Source organism: Anser cygnoides, chromosome 3 (genome assembly GCF_040182565.1).
Source record: "Anser cygnoides isolate HZ-2024a breed goose chromosome 3, Taihu_goose_T2T_genome, whole genome shotgun sequence".
NCBI lineage: Eukaryota > Metazoa > Chordata > Aves > Anseriformes > Anatidae > Anser > Anser cygnoides.
The window spans coordinates 102771068-102791416 of record NC_089875.1 but is presented as its reverse complement, the minus strand read 5'-3'; the positions used below and the strand labels follow the sequence as shown (position 1 = coordinate 102791416).

Genomic DNA, 20349 nt, shown 5'->3' with positions numbered 1-20349 from the left:
CTTCCCTTCCCTTCCCTTCCCTTCCCTTCCCTTCCCTTCCCTTCCCTTCCCTTTTTTATTTTTTTTCCATTTTTTCCCCCCCTTTTTTTTTCTCTTCTGTCCACATAACCAGAGACTTAATTAGTATCTTCCATGACTACACACACATCATGGAATCTGCAGGAGGTAATTAGCACTGAAGGCTTGGGTCAACTACCTCTTAATGGTAAAAACAGAAAGACTTCTTTAATGCTTATCTTCCATCAGTTTTTAAAGCATGGAGAGGACAGAGGACAAGTTGCTTCAGTACTCTAAAACAAAGACTGGTGTAGCATTCTGTGTAACAATGAGCAGAGACTTTTAAAATACATTCAAAGACAGGCCAAATAATTTTAAAGCTGGCTTTTATGATAAACAGTCACAATGACGGTTTCCTCAGAAAGAGGGAATGTGTTTGTGAACAGATCTGGTAACTCAACACAAAGGGCTTTAAACTCGATTCATAGGTGTCAGGTTCCTAAGTAAAAAGGTAAGGAAATGCTAAAAATGGAGAACAAATTCACAGGAAAAGGCAAGACAGACTTTCTTATTTCCACTCAGAGACAAGAGTGCAGAGGAATATGCCTCAAATTTCTGTACGGTGAGACAGAGATGGGGACACAAACAGAAAGAATGATTAGTTCACGTGTAGGCACTGGCCTACGACATGGTTGGAATGAGGCCACATGGGAGCATTGTGTCCAGTTGTGGGCTCCCCAGTACAAGAGGGACATGGAACTACTGGAGCGAGTCCAGAAGAGGGCTATGAAGATGATGAGAGGACTGGACCACCTGTTGTACGAGGACAGGCTGACAGAGTTGGGCCTGCTTAGCCTGGAAAAGAGAAGAATGAAGGGAGTGTGTATACATCAATGTGTATAAATATCTGAGGGGAGGGTGTCGAGAGGATGGAGCCAGTCTCTTTTCAGTTGTGCCCAGTGACAGGACGACAGGCAACGGGTACAAACTGAAGCACAGGAGGTTCTGGCTGAATACAAGGGGGCACTACTTTACTGTGAGGGTGACAGAGTACTGGGACAGGTTGCCCAGAGAGATTGTGGAGTCTCCTTTTCTGGAGATATTCAAAACCCGCCTGGATGCCATCCTGTGCAATGTGCTCTAGGTGATCCTGCTCAGCAAGGGGGTTGGACTGGGTGATCTCCAGAGGTCCCTGCCAACCTCAGCCATTCTGTGATTCTGCGATTCTGTGATTCTGTGAATTAGAGACTTGGCAGGTAATAGGCACCATTGCAGCTGAGGCACTGGCTGTTTATGAAGGAGAAGCAAGGAAGAAAAAGAGGTCCTCTCCTCTTCTTGAGTTGTCTTCTGTGTAAAGGGATCCTTGACCACACAGAGCCATAGTATGGAGCAAGAAGGAACTAAGTATACCTGCCAGATCTGAGGCCATCTGATTTCAGCACAGGTATTTGGCTCTCCTGCCTAAGCTGAAGCCATAGGTCATTTGGGTTGCTTCAGGGACTGCAGTCCAAATGCTTCTGAATAAATCTGCACATGCAAAACATTTTTGCAGTTGATGGAATATGAGCTTATTGAAATGCCTTTGCTGGATGACCTAATTTGTCTAAACTCTGTCATAGGTGGCCAGTGTAGCACCTCTGGACTTTTCCATGACATGCAACCTTTTAATGTTCCTCTGACTTGGGACTGGATTCTGACCCCAGATTGCCCAAGTGGCATAGGGGTTCCATTTGTTTGTGTCTTTAAAATATGACTACTAATAATGACTGCTGATTGGGATGCTGTGTTCTGAGATCATCAAAAATGTTTCATAGCAAAAAAATTAATTTAATATATTTTTCTAAAGAATCAGGGTGATCTGTTCAGTCAGCATTCCTTTTCCTAAGATTTCATTTATTTCCTTGGCAAATGAAATTTCCTGTGAACAACTGAGATCCAGTGACATCGCTCATGTAAGGGCAACAGTGAGAAAAATGATATATTGCATATTCCTTTTAATGGAGTTTACTTTCATGACTTTAGTGCTGTTGTTCCTAATGCCCCATCAAGCTTACAATTTCAAAAATTCAGCTGAAACCTGGCTATATTTTGGTTAATTTTTGTCTTGAATGAAGAGAAACTCACTTCTGCTTTAACTAATGTTGCTTGCTATACCATTCATTCATATTCAATATATTCATTCATTCTGGACTAAGTTATGTTCAATTAAGCAGGAATTCTGGTGTTTTTTATCAGCCAAAATACAGGGGAAAAAAAAAAACACACACAATCTTTTATTCTAATTGCATACAATTTTGGCATGTATGTTATTTTGCTTATTTCTTTTCCAAAAAAACAATTGGAAAGTAGACAATATCATTGCACTTTATTGCTTAAACTTCACATTTCCCCTGCTGTTTTGTCACCTACTTTATAGATGTATAACAAGCATTTGCACTAAGATGGTCTGTAAATGTTCATTACATGTGAGTAGGAACACAGACACTATTTCTCAGTATACTCATGTTGTACAGTTCAAAACATATTTACTTTATAAAAATAAATAACAAAAATAACCAGACAGCAAAGATCTGGGCAAGAACGATATCCATACCCATACGCAGAGAGTATGCGTATTGCATAAATTTCTTATTATTCATTTAAAGTTAAAAATGTGCTGTGCTTCTGTGTAGAAATAATACACTATCAATAAACTGGGAAAATCTTAACAACATTTTTACTTTTCTTAGAGCTAGGTAGTATTTGCATTCAAATTAAATTAACATTATTTTATTAATCTAATTAATTTTTATATTATAAACATCTATTGTTTTCCAGAGACAAGCCATCCCAATTACAATATAGAATAGAATGTAGAATAAACAATACAAATGATGAGAACAGTTTTATCAGATTCAGATAAAACTCCAGATACTATAAAACAATTATCATCACCTGGTTATGATCTTTTTCATCTTTTATAATTAAATGCCAGCCAATATATATAGAAACCAACAACAAGAATTTATGCATTTAGCATGGTTTATTTAGTCACGATCCAAAATCTGACAGATTTAATGGCAAAATTCTTTTTAGCTACTCAGTACTTGTCTGTTATTAAATGTCCAAAAAAGTAAAATATTAATGATCAGCCATAATCAAACTAAGAAGTTTTCTTTCTTTCTTTCTTTCTTTCTTTCTAGCAGTGAGATTTCAAAGTGCATTCTTAAACCTTGGCTTATGTCAGAACAGATTGTGCTTCCTCATCTCTATGACTGAGCAACCATTTTTTGGTTTTGTAGTAACTGATTTTTCCATAGGAAAAAAAAATACAACTATGAATTAAATACCCATAAATTTCCCCACATATATTTTTACATACCTGAAGCAGATTCACAGCCATAGTAATCAGGCTGGCATCATTCATTTCAGTAGAAATCTACTAGCATACTTCAGCAAAGGCACTGACTTGTTTTTGAGACAGTTCTTTATTATGTAATAAATTATTTTTCTGGTGATTTATAAACATCTGAATTTCTAAAATGCTGCTGATTTTGCTGTTGAGAAATGATTTTAATTAGAAGTATCAACAAGAGACATTACCAATTCAATTCCGGAACAATTAAGCAATTCAAGAATTCAAGTGTTCATTACCAGAACAATATTCAGATCAACGATGCTTAGATAGGGATTTTGTTTTTTCTACCTGATTCTAACAAAGAAATCATAGGCAGAAGACAATAGAGAACACCAACTTTTGAAAATAGAAAGTAAGATATCAAAATACTAAGGTTATATTTCTCTATAAATTTGAAATTCCGTTAGAGTAACTTTACACTTTGAATTGTTTCATCCTTATTCAAGTCTGTAACACACTCTGGAAAACAGTAACAAAATTAGACTCACAACACATCATTATCTAAATCTTTGGATTTATAAATAAATATAAATATATTGATATACATGACTTTGGATTTAGCCTTTCAATATCTGTAATTTTAAGAACACATTATTTTGAGAAACGTTGGTTTATCTTCATGAAAATCAACATTTTATATTAATCATGTTTAAAATATAGAATATGTTAACGAGATTTTCTTCAATATCATTGTAAATTACTAAATTCTTATTGGAAAAAATGCAAGAGAATTTACCTGCTGTCTGAATTGCTCAATTATTAATCATTTTTACAACTATATTTACAATTAATCCGTATAGTTCTCAGCATATTTATTTGGGTTGGAGAATTGTTTGTGTGTTTCATTAGTGTGAAAATGAATTCGCAACTAATCGCATTTCTAAAGATGACCGATTAAAAGCTTTCTGTACATAATGAAAACAACCTAAAACTTAATTGTGTAATTAAAGTACTCAGTTTACTGAGTGCTTCTGGTAACAAACTCATAAGTATCTTTTAATGATCCTATAAATCTAACCTAATTTAACAGCTTTTTATTATCTTACCTGAATTTAAGAAGGGTATTCAGTTTATTTATTTATTAGTTTGTTTCAGAAATAAGAATGAGGTATCTTCTGAAATTATTAATATGGTGGCATTTCCAGTATTTAAGGTATTCCTATATATGTCTGATGCTTTGTCATCAGAATATAAAATTGAGATAGCATTGCCAGCTGTATTCAACATTTTTGTATTTTAAATAAATTATTTGGAGCTTAGAAGTATTACACTGTAAACAACCAATCTTGTTTTACTCATCCTCTCAGGTTACCATAAAGAAGTAATAGATTCACAAGCTGGAAATGACAATTATTTATTATTCAGGCTGCCTAATTTCTGCTTTTTTGTTTGTTTGTTTGTTTTCCATTGAAATGGACTTCTCTTGCACAGGCTCAGAAAATGATTTAGACTATTGTTTCTCAAGCACCACTTAATTCCCAAATTTTCCTAGACACAATCAGTGTGTGTTTTTTGACCACAGAGTTGCTGAGACATTCAAAGTTTTCTAAACATCTCAGAAATTAGGTAGCCAGAAGAGCCAGATTAGCTGTGATACAAGGATGAGTAGAAAGATACTTCACCTGTGCCCAAGTCCCAGTGGGAACACAGTCTCTAAGATCTATTCTGATTACATCTAACTTGGGTTGTAATAAGATCAAACTAAAACACCATTTGAGAATGACTAGAAAACACCTTTTGTGTAATGTTCTAGGAAAGAGACCCAGGAACTAAACTTTTAGGCTGCTTGGATCCAGACACCACAAGTTTCATTTTAGTCTGTTTTCTCTAAATCCAGAATTGTCAGTCATCAGACTTGTACATTTCACTCTACTAAACACCTTCAGATGGGGCTGTTTTCACACTTCTGTGCAGCTTGGTCACTATACAGCAGAAATGCGAGGACTCCAAATCACTGACCAGTGCACTCCACTGTTCACACTTGTAGTTGCTTGCTTAATGCTCACCTCTATGTATAATCTGCTTTATAATGCTAGGTTGCTAAAATATTCTTTTGCCTTAGGAAAAACAAAAGATTACTGCAGAATCCAACTTGAAGCACATGTGTGCTAAATGTGGTTCTGACCACATTTTAAGGGTCCACATTTTAGGTATTTTTTAAAAACACTTGGCATGCATAGTGGATTTCAGTTGTTCTCTTTTCTTATGAAAATATCAGACTACTTGATAAAATGTATTATAGAAATCTACGTGTATACTCTTCTACTCTTCTTGTTGTGCAATATATAATCTCATCTAGATCTCGGGCCATTTGGAATAAAATCTTTTGTCCATAAAATAACGTCAATTGGCATTCCAGTACATCTTCAGTTATATATTACTTCAGACCAAAAATATTGGCCTGGTTTAATAACAGAGTAGTATATTTCAGTATACTTATTACATTCTGACCAAGGTGTTGGTCCTTAGAGATTTTTATTTTGAATAGAAATAATAAGACCTAAAAAAAAAAATAAATAAATTGAAAACATACATATAGGCTAAGATATATCTATATATATCATAATAGAACAGAACTAGGTGCAAGATTGTACTGCTGTTCAGTAGAAAAAATGTTTAGAAGCTGCTTAGAAGCCTTTAATTTAAAGGTATTTCAATGGGAGTTTACTGTTATCTCCAGTGGACTGAGAATAAACCCCCAAATATGTAAATTAATTTTGTGTCTTTCCGGAGCTGCTCCAAATATGGAATCTACTTTATTCCTTTACTCCATTATTAATTCATTTAATTTGATGAAAATGTAGTTTTTTAAAATGTCAGTGTAGGTTTTTTTTTTTTTTAACTTTTCAAAAAATTAGTGTATCCAGAAGGTTAGGAAGTAGTGACTTCTTATAGCGAGTATATTCATATGGTCACTATTATATTGATATTAAATACAATATAGTCAATCTATGCACCTGAAGGTAAATTCTGAGAAACACTGCTTTCCTGTAAAGGTTACTGAAATCAGTTCTGTATGTTTTCAATTAGTTCTAGCGAACCTTTTCAGAGCATTTTTAACACAAATATGCATGAAAAATTAAGTAACAGTCCAGAACAAACAGCAAGTAGTTTGTAGGAATGATGAGACTGCACAGATTACTTTCTTTATTTTTATACAATAAACAATATTACTTTTATACAATAAACAATATATGTTTCACGGAAGACAACTTGGATTAGAAGTGAATTAAAACTGTAGAACGGATAAAATTTATGAAAAGGTAATACAAGGAAATTTGAAAAGATGAATAGAAGAGAGGATAGCAAAAAGTACCCAAAACCAGAAACAAAATCAGAGGTAGGCCATCAAGCAAAAAAGGGAAGAGAAACAAAGCTGAAGAAAGGAACTGTGTAAACAATTTCTTCAAAATAATTACAGGATTTGGTTGTTTTTGTTTGGTTGGTTTCCTTTTGCTTTAATCATCAATAAAGTGGTTTTAGACTTGTCAGGCATTTCATGTAGATCATCCTGAATAACATACAGTGTATAGAGGAAAATGTTAAAATCTTGCGTAGGAAGCTCACAAACTAAGGATGCTGTGATATATGTTACTTGCATGCCTGTCATCTTTCGTAACTGTGGAACACTGCTCATGTTCACAGATGAACACAGAGATTGGCAGGACAGAATAATATTGAAATGAAATTTATTGTTGCTTACAAAACAGAAAAGGAATTAATTAATTGCATTTAAGTATTGCTTTATTTTTTTTTTTTTTTAGGAATTTTAATCATGGTGTATTAGCAGAAAAGCAGTTTTGAAAATAAAATTGAGAGCTTCATATGGGAATCCTATAGAAATAATGCCCTGGGTTTGAATGCACAATTATTCCTAATAATCATTGTTGCAGTCAGTCAGGAACAGACATAATCAGCAACCAATTCTGCATCGCAATGAGCCAGTCTGGCTTACATGTTCAGCATCGAGAATCTCATTATGAAGAATTGTTTGTTGCTAACTCTTAGGAAAATAAATAAATGTTAAAAATGCATAAAAAAAAGATAAAACATCCAGGGAAGCAGATACGTGTTAATGAGAATACAAAGGGTGAAAAAAAAGGATACTTGTTTTGTACATTTATGTTCATATAGTTTTTTGGATTTCCAATCATGATTCACATGACATGAATTTAAGTGAAATATGATTACATTGTTCATGAAAAATGATTGGTGTCTTGTTATTTTTAAAGTATTTTCCTGACAGGAAGAATTTATGTCATTCCAGAAACTGAATTTTACTCCCGATGTATCTAGTATGGTGATACATTCATATCCCTGTCCTCAACAAATACCTATTTTATTTTGACAGACAAATTCTGGAAGTCAATGGAAAGAAATTTTCTAGAAGTAATTACCTTTTTGTACAGAAAGTACGCATTCAGCAAAATTTCTCAATTATTCTATTATGAATGGTTAGAGATCAACATCTGACCAATTTTAATTTTGTTTTTTTGGTAACTCATTTTTAAAAAGTGTTTTTTTTTTTTTTTTGTCCAAGAAAAGTAAATGTTTTCATGAAACTAGGTTAGCCAGCTGTATTAGGATGGGACAGCACTTGCAGCATCTGCAACACAGCTGGAAGGAAAAATTTACTTTCATGTTTAAAGTTTCTAGATAAATGATGAGAGTATGTAACTGTGCCTCCTCGCTATAAATCAACCGCAGGTTTTTCAGAGATGCTGCAGTGGATGATTTTACCCTTGTGTGGTTTTTTTTTGCAGTCTCCTGGGAGCTCTTCCATTTTGTGAAACAGATTTGTCTTAGACTCTGTCTTCTGCCATCCATGTAACAAGGACAAAGTTTTACGATGCCAAAACAATTAACCCTTTGTGTTTTTTTACAGCGTTTGTATAGGTGAAAATGAAATGTTGTAACTCTTTCTTCTGTCCCCTACCAAATATGACTGCAACATCCTTGTCTGTCCTCCTGTGGGACAATAAGGAAGGCTCCAAAGATCCAAATCATCCTACCAAAGAGTTTCTGCATTAAACAGTCATATCTAAAACTTAGATGAGGTCATGATATGCTTTGGAAAGAATAGTGTGACAAGAGGGAAGAATACTGAGAAAGTAATAAAAAAGACAACGTTGAAAAAGCATGGAATAATATCGCATCGTACTGGCAAGCCAGTACTAAGGGTCAAAGAATTAGTAAGGAATCTTGAAAAAGTGCTGGCCTTTTATTTTTGAAGACTACAAAAAAACTTTTTTTTTAAAAAAAAAAAAGAAAGACGACTTAATCTGACAATCATTAATTGGTCTTGTGCTGCTGAGGGTGTTCCAGCTGAGACAATATGGCTGGATGGGACTTGTGAGAGATGACTGAAGTTTTAGTTGAGAGAACTTCACAACCTATCTTTAACACACTTTTTCTGCCTTTCAGTTGCCTTCCTGCCCTACTTCCACTGCATTTCTAATGACCCCATCTGTCCAAATTATGCCATCCACAATTAAAATGTTTTTTTTCTAGGAAGAAAATATAGATATTTCTGTCACAAGTATTTAACATAAATTCACTTGTTATCATTGTTTGCAAATGGAGTAATTTAGAGTCACTGAATTTCACAGTTTTGTGGTAAGATCCTGTTTGTAAACACTTGCAGCTTGAAATAGGGCTTTAAGATACCTGAAAGGGAAGTGATATTGTGAGGGGAATTTCTTCCTGCCTTATCACATTCTTCCCATTATTTAAAACTGGTATCATTTTCATAAGAAATGTATAACAAATCACAATTTTGAACATACCATTGCACCTTAACATTGCTTTTCATAGACTGTGTAAGGACAGAATTTTCTCAGAACTACTATTCTTATAAAAATACCATAGCCAAAGAACAGGTACAGGATGTGTTTAACAACAGCTCTGACAAAGACAAGATCCTAATGGTCCTTGAAAGCAAATAGAAGGAAGCCACGTTTAAATACGAATGGCTGAAATGATACAGTGACATCCAACCCCACCATGAATCTCTCCCAATCATTTATGAAAGAAAATGAATTTCCAACTGCAATTATGGTTCTTACCCAAAAGAAAGATTTTTTTATGGACAATCTAACCTACAGGTTACAGCCTTTAATCTTCTGGGTACTGAAAAGTTAATTCTTTTTCTATGGCTTGGAATAATCTATGCAATATAGATATATATGCAATTTAAGAATGCATATCATTCATGCTGCCTTTGATATCTACCTGAAAACCAGAGCATGCAAGCAGTATTCATGTTTTGAAGGAAGACTTTGCACTGCTTAAGAGTGACCACACCACTATATGTCCTACTGACATAGCAGTTTTCAGCAAACTTGTATGCATACAACTGAAAATTAAAATGAGAATAGACATGGAGACTTAAGCATTGTAATCAGGATTTTAATAGATTGCCTCTCCTGGAGGTTTCAGATAGGTTAAACCAATGATGGAAGAAATATTAATGCCTTTTATGGATATTGGTCTAGCAGCTTGTTGGATTGAAAAGACAAAAGGTCATTGCATAAGCAAAAGAACATCCCTTAATTTAAAGACTGTTAGTTGCAATAGAACAAGAAGTTTTGAGTTTTACCAATAAACTCTTCAGAATCAATCAGTTACAGAACCAGTTGATATCCACCCTTATTGCACTTAATTTTAATGAAATGTTATCTGCTTTTTATATGATGATAAATAGGATAATTGAATGGTTGGTCAAACAGATGCACCATAATTTCTTGACGAGTTTATGCAAGAAAATATTTTATGTATACTCAGTTAGCATTATGATTCCACCCCTGACACCCAACAACTTTTCAGGAAGAATCCTTTTATTTATTTATTTATTTATTTTTTATGAAGAACTGCATTCTTTCTCAGACACACAGGAGCAACAGCATCACCATTGCAAAATCATTTTTGTTACCCCATCAGTTCGAAGAGACAATTAGAATTGTTCTATGCGAGCGCCTGCAAAACTCCTTAGGATCCCAGAGACTTGGAAATTCAGAAGAGCTGATTCAGCAGCTATGCTAAGACTCCTGTTCCTTGCATGTTTTGTTAATGCAATGCTGTGATCCAGTGCTCCTGATAACTATCTTTAGGAGGTCCCTGTCAACCAGCACATGCCAGATCAAGCTTGAGTTTGCGCTAGCTATGTAAATATGTTTATCATTGGAGAAGGCCTATACTCTTAATCCATATATTCCCATACCACTGGACCAGTTCACTTGGATCCACATGTTCAGAAAATAATTTTTTTAATACAACAGTACAGAGTTGCTTTAGACTACAACTTAACTCAAAATCCATAGATGTTCTCTGTCTTCATACCACAAAATATATTTTATTTACTTTAGGATGATCACATTTATCCTCTGATCTCACTGATCTAATCACGCTGATTCTAATGGAAGCTTAGTCACCACAATACTAACAGACACATATTTAGACAGATACACCAGGTACCATAACCTTAAACATGAAACCATCTAATGGGAAGTGTATCCTCAGGTCTAAGAAAATAATTGGCTTGAGAAAATTTGACTAGCCAGCAGAAACTAGTCAGCTGCTGTTTAATTAAGAGAATTTAAGATTTAATATGACAAACTTTCATCTTTTACTCTGATTCTTCACATTCTTCCAATGTTAACATAGTCAGTCCCAGTTTTCAATTAACAGTGTAAAAATGAAATATTTCTTTTTTTTTTTCCTTTTTTTTTTTTTTTTAAATAGAACCATAATGTAAAACAAATGTACCTTATGTGAGCTTTATGGAAGAAAATGTTCAAAGTGGTCTAAAGAATCTCCTCAAAAATGTTTTTCACTGGCAAAATATATCAATTTCCAGTTTTATGTAATCAAGGTAAACCTTACTCACAGAATGTTATTACATAGGCATACTAGGCATACTATCTAAAGATTTGTTTTACTTCTTTTACTGATGAAATGGCTCCAGGATTTAAATTATTCATTACTTACCCCAGTTCTTTGAACTTCCAAGAAAATTGCTCTTTGAAATGATTTCTCCCACACTGCCAGCTCGCTGCATAGCTCTACATTGAAATAATGACTCTTGCCATGTCCAACCATAACACTGAAACAATATGGCCTGTGGTCTTCAAGATCAAAGTCCTGATGAATACCTAAATACAAGTTTGCTTGTAGCCAGCAATCATCAGCAAGCCAGAGCTGAAAGACATGTTTCAGTATGTGATTCTTCATCTAGCAAAAACAAACAGTTAAAGCAACATTGTCTTCTGTAAGTGATGGGTACTTCGATATGTTACATCATTATGTTAATAATTAGCTTGAAGAAATATTCTGAGAATTAAGCAACACTGGCGAGAACAATTTATCTCATTGATTCTTATTCACCTTACCCTGTATCATGTAATCTAAGCTACTTCTGTAGTTCAGAATTACTGTCAAAGTTTTAGAAGCAACGCATATATAATTTAAAAGGAATTTATAGCAATATGTTCTTTACAGTGAAGAGGAAGGTAATTCCTAAATTGTGTGAATACAGTTCAAGAGCTGTTTATCAGCCTTCTAGCAGAATATAACTACTCCATTTTAATTGGGTTCCAAACTGCTAAACACCCAGAGATGCAGTAATTCATCAAACATATGGGCTAATTCTGGAAATAATGATGTCAGCTTTCAAATATCCCCTAATAGCTGCCAGTGCTGCTTTGCAACTACAAGAGGAGTGAAGTGAGATCCTGTCATCACCTTCAGGATGAAGAAGATGAGAAATTCCACATTAGTCTTTCATAATATAAAGTATCCCCTAACAGAAGGTTTTGTAAATGGAAACAAATTCTTACAAGAAGCTTCCCTAATCTTTCAAGTGTTCACTGACTAACATAAATATAGAGAAAAACAAAACTAAATTAAAAGCTTATACATTTGAGTATTTTCCATGGCTGATTTTCCAAGTTAGGTATTTTTTAAATTTCAATTTATCAGAGCCCTTTCCTATCTCTATTTCTCTATGATGACATGGGACAGGGAATACTGAAAGAACAATTTACAAATGGAATCTTATTTCTTATTTTCAAGAGTTACCCGCAACCAGAATTTTATTTCTCCAGTACTTCACGTTAAGTTTAGGAGCTTGAGTCAAGCAGATCTGAGGTAAAACAATAGTGCTGGACTGGACTTAGGTGGCTTTGAAAAGACCAGAACGCAGCTCTCTACTGGTACACAAGTCCTAGAATCTTGTAGTCAGGATAAACCTTTTAAAGAATTTTAACTTATTTTCCTAGGACCTCTAATAGTATATTATACTCTACCAAAGCCTGCAGCTGAAACTCTATGCACATAAAAAACAATCAATTAATTGGGATTTGTACATCAAAATGTAACCTGAAATATTTAGATTTATGTAAGATAAATGTTTAAAAGTTCAGGGTCTTGCATCCCTCCTGTCCTAGATGCACACACAACCACCCTCACAGGACAGCAGTGAAGATCCACTTCTGAGTAATAAAAAGCAGAGGTAACAAATCATCTATTGGTGCATGTGTATTGCTTCCATATACATATACTTCCAAACAGGATATACTCACATTGGAAATGATAACGTTGATTGTGCTGGTGAATTATTGAATAACATTGAGCTGGCATATGTAACCCCATGCAATTTACTCTGTTAAGTCATGGGTGCATTGGGGAATATCTCAGAGGCAGCACATAATGCCACCAGGGCACATGACACTGTGTTGTCACAAAAGGCCCTAAGCTAGCCTAGCAGAAAGGTAATGAAAAAAGCTATTTTTTGCCACTCCTTTGGACTGGTAAAAAGGAAACTGAACAAAATAACTGCATGTCATCTGGAGTAACAGTTATTAAGCCTACGTCTGCTTCAAGACTCAGTACTGCAATTAGACTCCTAGCAATTAGACTAATGCATTTATATTTTATACTTTCTATTTAGAAATGTGATGTGTGAAAATACTATTAGAAACAAAAAAAAAAAAGATAAAATGTTTTAAGACAGGTTGCTTTTAAAAATGCATATAATGTTCTCGCCTCTGAGAAATACAGGTTTTCAGTAACAATTCCAGTAAATACGGAGTGTGAAGCAAGCTTAGGAGGAAACACCTGATAAATGAGATCATATTTTCAATCACCTGGTTGTTACCACTAAATGTTCATGTTATGCCAGTATGTGATATATAAATTTTAATTCACGTATTTGCATATGTATGTGAATACACATAAACATATGTATACACACATAAGCCTAAAATACAGCAAACATTTGGTTTTAAAATGCTATTCTCATATCAAATTCTTATTTTCCATTTTCAATTCTTATGGCATAATGAAGATAGGTGAGAAGCTTACATTTAAGTGAGTAACAAGTGCACCTTGCCTTATAACCATCTTTCTTGAGAAAATACAAAAACACTCTACACCACAGCTTTGCACTAGATCTAACCAGCTCCCCCAAATCCTTAAAAACACTCTCCCATACTGCAGTTTTTACAACATAAACTCCACCTTTCAGTCTGCAATGTAAAAACTTTAATCTCTTGAGATTATTTCCATCTTTTTGGATTTGCTTAGTTTGCCCCCTTGTCATTTATATCAAAGAATCAACAGAAAAGAGGTTAAAGTGTTGAATTTGAGCTTCTGCACTTTAGTTAATGTATTCATGAAGACTGGTAATTAAGCATTCATTTATTAAAATGTCAAGAATATTAAAAAGTTGAATCTTTGGTAGTTTATTTCCTACTTCTTTTTCGTAATGAAAAAGAATTTGAATTATCATAGAATTATCATAGAATTTGCTTTAAGGATAGACTGTCCTTGAAATTACCAGAATATTCAAGGAAGGAGTGAGCTTCAAATCACTCATATTTCAAGGAGAAAAAAAGAAACAACAACAACAACAAAAAACAAACGTGACAGCGTAAAACCTTTTCAAAAAGCATAATGAATGTTTGCTTTAGTGCTGCCCAACTTATTTATCTGGAAAAAATGTAAATTTTAAGAAAATTCAAGGAGACAGAATCAATAACCAGGGTTAAATTCTCTGCTTTTTGCAGCTGTCTCAGTGCTGGTCAGGATCTGATGTTACCCATAGACACCCAGTTGGAGATATGTTCACATTAAAATAATACTATTCCCACAGAAATAGGGTTGAGCTCCTGCAGCCTGTGCTCTGGAGCTCATCTCTAGTCCTGAACTTCAGGATTGCCAGATTCTTGGCATGGCACTGGCCAGGACCCTTCCCTCTCCCACTTCTGCTAGAATCATGCCCCCCTGTCCAGTGAAAGCAGGCTTATAACAGAATGCAGACAGGCAGCGATGGGCTGGAACTTCTGAACTATCAGTTAAAACTGCAAAACCGGCAACTGACATCAGGCTCTTTTAGCAGACAGTTAATGGCATTGACATCTCTGTAAAATATAGTTATCAGCTCATGATTGAGAGCTATTTTTCTTTTTTTGTTTTATTTTATTTTGTTTTGTTGTTTCAGTTCTGTGTGCTTATGGCCCTGTTTGTAACTTCATCAGGTTTTCAATTTATTTATTTTTAAATCACAATCCACAGAATTGGTGTAGGACATATGCCCTTGTTGTGGAAAGTCAGATTGGTACAAGTAGTTTGAGCAGTCAGGACATGGGAACTCGCGGTCACCCCAGGGAATTATTTAAACACACCGCCAAGGGTTTGTCCTAAATACTTCCTTGGGACAAGCTAAACAGAAAACATGACAGCATCTCTAGATGGTGGAAAAAAATAATTATATGGTACACAAATGGAACATGTTGCCCTTTTTAAGGTAAAACCAACTATACTGTTATCAAATTACCCATTATCTAAGAATGACAGAATTGTCTACTTATTACTCAAACTTGAACAAAAGCATTTTTATGTACATCAGGAATTACACTGAAAGCATTCTTCATTACATTCACTTAAAAATCTAAGCTACTAAAAATATACAATATCCAGAGTCATTATGATTAACTGTTATTTCATTTGACTGGTTCTCACACAGAAAAAAAAAAAACAAAACCTTCAATTTGGAAGAATTTTAGGAACTTGCTCACTTGGAGCTTAATCCATTTTCCATACTTATATTTATACAGGTAATGCAATAGCCACTGCAAAAAGGTTTTATAACAACATATAAGATATTTCTATGTTAGCTACTCCTAGTTGTGATTAAATTGAGCTCATCATTAACAGGAAGAGGCAAGCTTTCTTTACTATATAATGTAATTGTTAGGAAACCTACCTTGTGAATTTTAAATAGAACCTCACAGAGGTTATAGATTTTTTCAGCTCGTACCCAGTCTAGTGTGCTTACCTATAATATCAAAATACAGTATTAAGAACAAATTCTTCTTTATTCTAAAATCATATAAAGATGAAAATATTATAAAGATTTCACCAATCATTATTCTATCAGATGCTTTAAGTATAAGCAAGTGTTAACTACATTTAATATCCAGCATCTAGAAAAGACTGTCAAACAGTATTCAGTTTTTCCAGAAACAGCATCTACATGACTTTTGCTATAATTAAAAGGTATTATATACTTACATTGATTTTTTTCCATTATTACTACAGCATGATGGAAACCTCTTTGTAATCTCTGTGGTGAGGTACATAAGCATATTTATTTTACAGTATGCTAACACACAAAACCTCCTTAAACCTAGAGGCATTCAGCAGCACATCTCAATTTAATAAAACTCTTAGAACCAACAGACCAAGATCTGTTCCTAAATTCAGATTTGAGTTTATATACAGCAGGCCACCAGTATCTTTATATCTATATTAAAAACTGAAAAGGACTATGTGTTTACAAAATTTGAATTTAAAATCTTGTCAGCTGTGTGCTTCATAATGATAGATGTTACTAATAGATGTGTTTTTTGTTACTTTATCTTGTTCATATTACAGGCTGTTAGAAGTTGACAATTAGAATGACAGTTGAAGATTTTTCCTAAAGTCTAGGTCATGACACAATGTGATAATCTGTTTTCTTAACCTACATAGGTTAAGAAAAAGAGAACCTATGAGTATGAAAAATACCAGGGGAATACACATTATTTTGATTACATATTTTAGAGCAAAATACTAGCTCTTTGTGAATGCATAGGAATGTCTGTATAGATATATGAAAAATGTGACTAAACTGAAGCTTTTAGCACATGGAAATAACTGTTTTGGTGACTGCAATAGATGCTTGGATGCTTTAAAATACCAGGGAAGATGCAGCTTTGTTTTCCTCTCCTGCCTTGCCCCTCAAAGGAAGAAAGTAGAAAATGTCACTTAAATTATTAGCAAAAGCAAAATTTGGCTATAAAACATCTGGCTTCTGTGGAAGAAACATAATCAGGAAAGAACGGTGGAAGTCCAATAATGGATTCTTTCTCTCTGTATTCATAATAACACAAAGCTCACCTATAGTATTTGAATCTTGCTTCTGTTGTTTTGTATGAAGAGCTGCTTTTTTTTTTTTTTAATATAACTTTTACATTGAATTACCATGTCTTCATGAATTCTAAACCATAAGGGTTTAGAAAACCTTGAGTCATAATAAAATGGTGAAAATCCAAACCAGTACAACACTTGGGAGCAGATTATTGTGACTTTTACTAGTTATCAAAAGTTATTTGATTGAGTGCTGCCAGAGGAATAAAGTGAACTTGGTTTTATTTTCTGTCTAATCATATATGCTTTTTGTCCGCACCAATTGGAACCAGTGAACATTATTATCAATTAGCCCTTTTTTTTTCTGTGTGTTTCAAAGCAGTGCTTCAGAATTTACCTGAATTCTGAAGATGGCAATCACCTTACCTAAATTTAGACATCAGAAGGATCTAATTTTAACAACTGAATCTAATTGTTAATTTAGTTTTAATTTCTGTATATTGGAAAAAAAAAAAAAAAAGTTTTCTCACAGCTCTCTTAGCTCCTTTCCATGAGATTGATGAACAGACTTTGGGAATTCTTTTTATCTTCAGTCACTGAATGTAGAATTTGATAAGTTTAGATCAGATCTTTACACTCTAAATGATTGAATTTGGATGAGATGAATCACCTACTGCAAAAGGGACTGAAGACATCTGGAAGAGAAAGTTCTATCACCACTTCTTTTCAGGGTATAAAGGGACTCAAAATCTAGGGTTCACCATTTGAAACTTTTTATATTTTAGCAGTCAAGTAAGAAACATCACTTGAATACAATGCATGCAGTAAAATAAGTAAAAGTATATAAAAGATGTATACTTTCTCTTTCTGTTATATTACAAGCAATTTCTCATTACAAATTAAAGCTCAAACCATTACTTAATGCTAACTTTCAAAGTTAGCAATTTCCTTTAAGGAAGTTTTTCAGATTAGAAAATTAAAGCAATTTTAGATAGTATATTTGTAGTCCCATCACCTCATGAAGTGTAGAAGTTTTTAGTCACACAGTTCTAATTTTTAGATTTCCATTAATCTTCTCCTTCAAGGTCCATTCAATATTTTATTTGAGTTTTGCTTTTTTAATTATTGCTAAAAGTAAGCAATCACAAAAGATTAGAAACAACTGAAACTGAGAAATTATAAAACTGATTCATAAAGAAATATAGTTTTAAACATGCTCACATACAGCAAGTACTGCAGGTTTTTGCTTGATCCTTTCTACAGGATTTTTTTTTTTTTTTTTTTTTTTTTTTTTACTCTGATGGCTGTAAATATTATAGGTTTTGGATCATTTTTGTTTTTGATCCTCAAAGAGGATCTTCAAGTTTTTTGCAAAATAAGGTTTACAGGCTAGAATGGTGGCTAGTTCATTATTTGGTCTTGAATTTCTGAAAAGGAAAGATTCTTTCCAATCTCAGTTAAAACCATGAGAATCCTTCATTCCTGTTAGTGGTTAGACAAAACATAAAAGCATAAGCACCTACTTCATCTGCTGTTTATGAAACTGAATTTAGTGACATGGGCTATAACCTAAAAACTGTTGAGACAGGACTCAACTTACATTTCCTCATATCTTTTGTTTTGATTCCTGAAGATTAATTTAAACTGTTAGAGTCCTTTTCTGTTACTAATGATGTACCATGGACAATGGTTACACTGCTGTTAAATCCACTCTGAATACCCCCATTACCCTGACTACTGCCTTCTCCCCATTATTCTGTGCATTTCTTTCATCTTTTGTTTCTCTGTAACCTCTTATGACTTTTTCAGCAGAGATAGCTAATGATCACAGATCACTACCAGCAACTATGTAAGCCAAGATTTTCTTCTACTGTGTGTATCAGAGAAATACTACAATACTTAAAGACAAGTGAAACTGTCTGAATATCATAGTGTGCAAGGTCACCAGGAGAACATGAATGACATTTTGAGGAGGTTCCCCTTAAGGAAGGGAAACAAACATAATACAGAGGGATACTGGAATCCAAAGAGACAGGTGACATTATTACAGTTTTCACCTCAGAACTATCATAGTAAGTTTAAAATACAGTTGTTAACAGTTGCATATCATCACAAATTACCTTATAATTCTAGTTAATGAGAAAAGCTGGAAAGGATCAGGAAAAAAAAAATCACAAAAAGTGCAGTATATCTAATTTGTTTTAAGGGACGTTCCCATTTATTAAAGGCTTATCTATAATCACCCATTTAAACACTGGGTAATGACATGTAGAATTATAGAATCATAGAATATCCCAAGTTGGAAGAGACCTACAAAAATCATTGAGTCCAACTCCCGGGTCCCCAGAGGACCACCCAAAAATACATGGTTGTATGGCTGAGAGCATTGTCTAAACACTTGAACTCAGTGCTATAAACACTTCCCTGGGGACCCTGTTCCAGTGCCTGACCACCCTCTCGGTGAAGAAGCTTTTCCTGATAGGAGAATGCAGGTAACTAAGATAAAGGTAATATTGAAACATATTCCTTATATAATACAAAGTTTTTCTCATTATTATATTTTCTCATTATTTCCCTTTTTTTCTCATTATTTCACTTTGAAATGATTCCTGTAGGTATTCTAGACATTGGAATATCTTGCACTTATCTTAACATGTCAAATCTTAACTATTTTTGAGTAAAGTTTTTGACAAAACATTTCTAAAAATGTATATTCAGAATGGCTTAAGGAGATATACTTTCATTCATACAATTTAGTTCTGGCAAAGTGCCCAAAAAAGCGTAAAAAATACATTATAATACCAAGTGGCATTCAGTTAGCTTCCAATTTATTTCCTGTTTGTCTAACACACAAATTTATGACCATGAGTAGCTGAATGCTGCTATTTACAGTAATTTGGTGAATATACAACTCCCTAGCTAACTCATGCATTACATGATGAAAAATTGCAAAGGCTATAGAATATTTGGGTTTGTAGGTATTTTGCTAATTAACTCTTTCGGAAAGATCAAAAAATAACACATTTGTAAACTCACAAATAACACTAAGCTGAGATGAAAGGGAGCACGAGTGCTCAGAAGACCACAAAGATAACAGAAGTGAACTGGGATACAAAAATTGGAATCTGAACTTACAGTTTTAAGTCCATAATGAGAGACTAATAAGAAGCCCTTAAGAGTTACAAAAATGTTAATTATTCAGTAAGGACTTTTAACTTCAGTGTGAGTTTCTATAAGCATATCATGTTTTCAAAAAAAACATCACAAAGGATTCAAGAAACTAAAGAAGCTACTCAATTCTTCTTAAACCAAGTTATCTCAGCACCAACTCAGGAGAATGCTCGTATTCTAAATATACTTCGTTTTAGATATGTAAATAAATAATTATTTTTTTTCTTTAAAAGGTTACAATTTAAAATAGGATATATATTAAAAAAAAAAAGTTAAATTCATTTTGCAACATACTTATAGCAAGCAACAAACTGAAGAACGGTTATTCCTTAAAAGAGAATTCTGTAATGAAACCAATCATAAAAGATTTGCATGCT

At 33.8% G+C, this 20349-nt stretch overlaps 1 protein-coding gene across 10 annotated transcripts in view; it reads right to left on the bottom strand.

The window, feature by feature from the left end:
• The window catches only part of SNTG2 (syntrophin gamma 2), a 279525-nt gene that overhangs the window by 31183 nt on the left and 227993 nt on the right, over positions 1 to 20349 (bottom strand). For 7 of the 10 annotated variants that reach the window (XM_066994855.1, XM_066994853.1, XM_048078565.2 and 4 more), the window contains 2 exons: positions 15657 to 15728; positions 11381 to 11623 (listed from right to left, as the gene is read on the bottom strand). The exons of 1 other annotated variant lie outside the window; for it this stretch is intronic. In XM_066994855.1, the coding sequence (XP_066850956.1) occupies positions 11381 to 11623; positions 15657 to 15728 (315 nt within the window). The remainder of the gene's footprint in view (positions 1 to 11380; positions 11624 to 15656; positions 15729 to 20349) is intronic. 2 more of the 10 variants (XM_066994856.1, XM_048078563.2) reach the window with 1 other exon arrangement.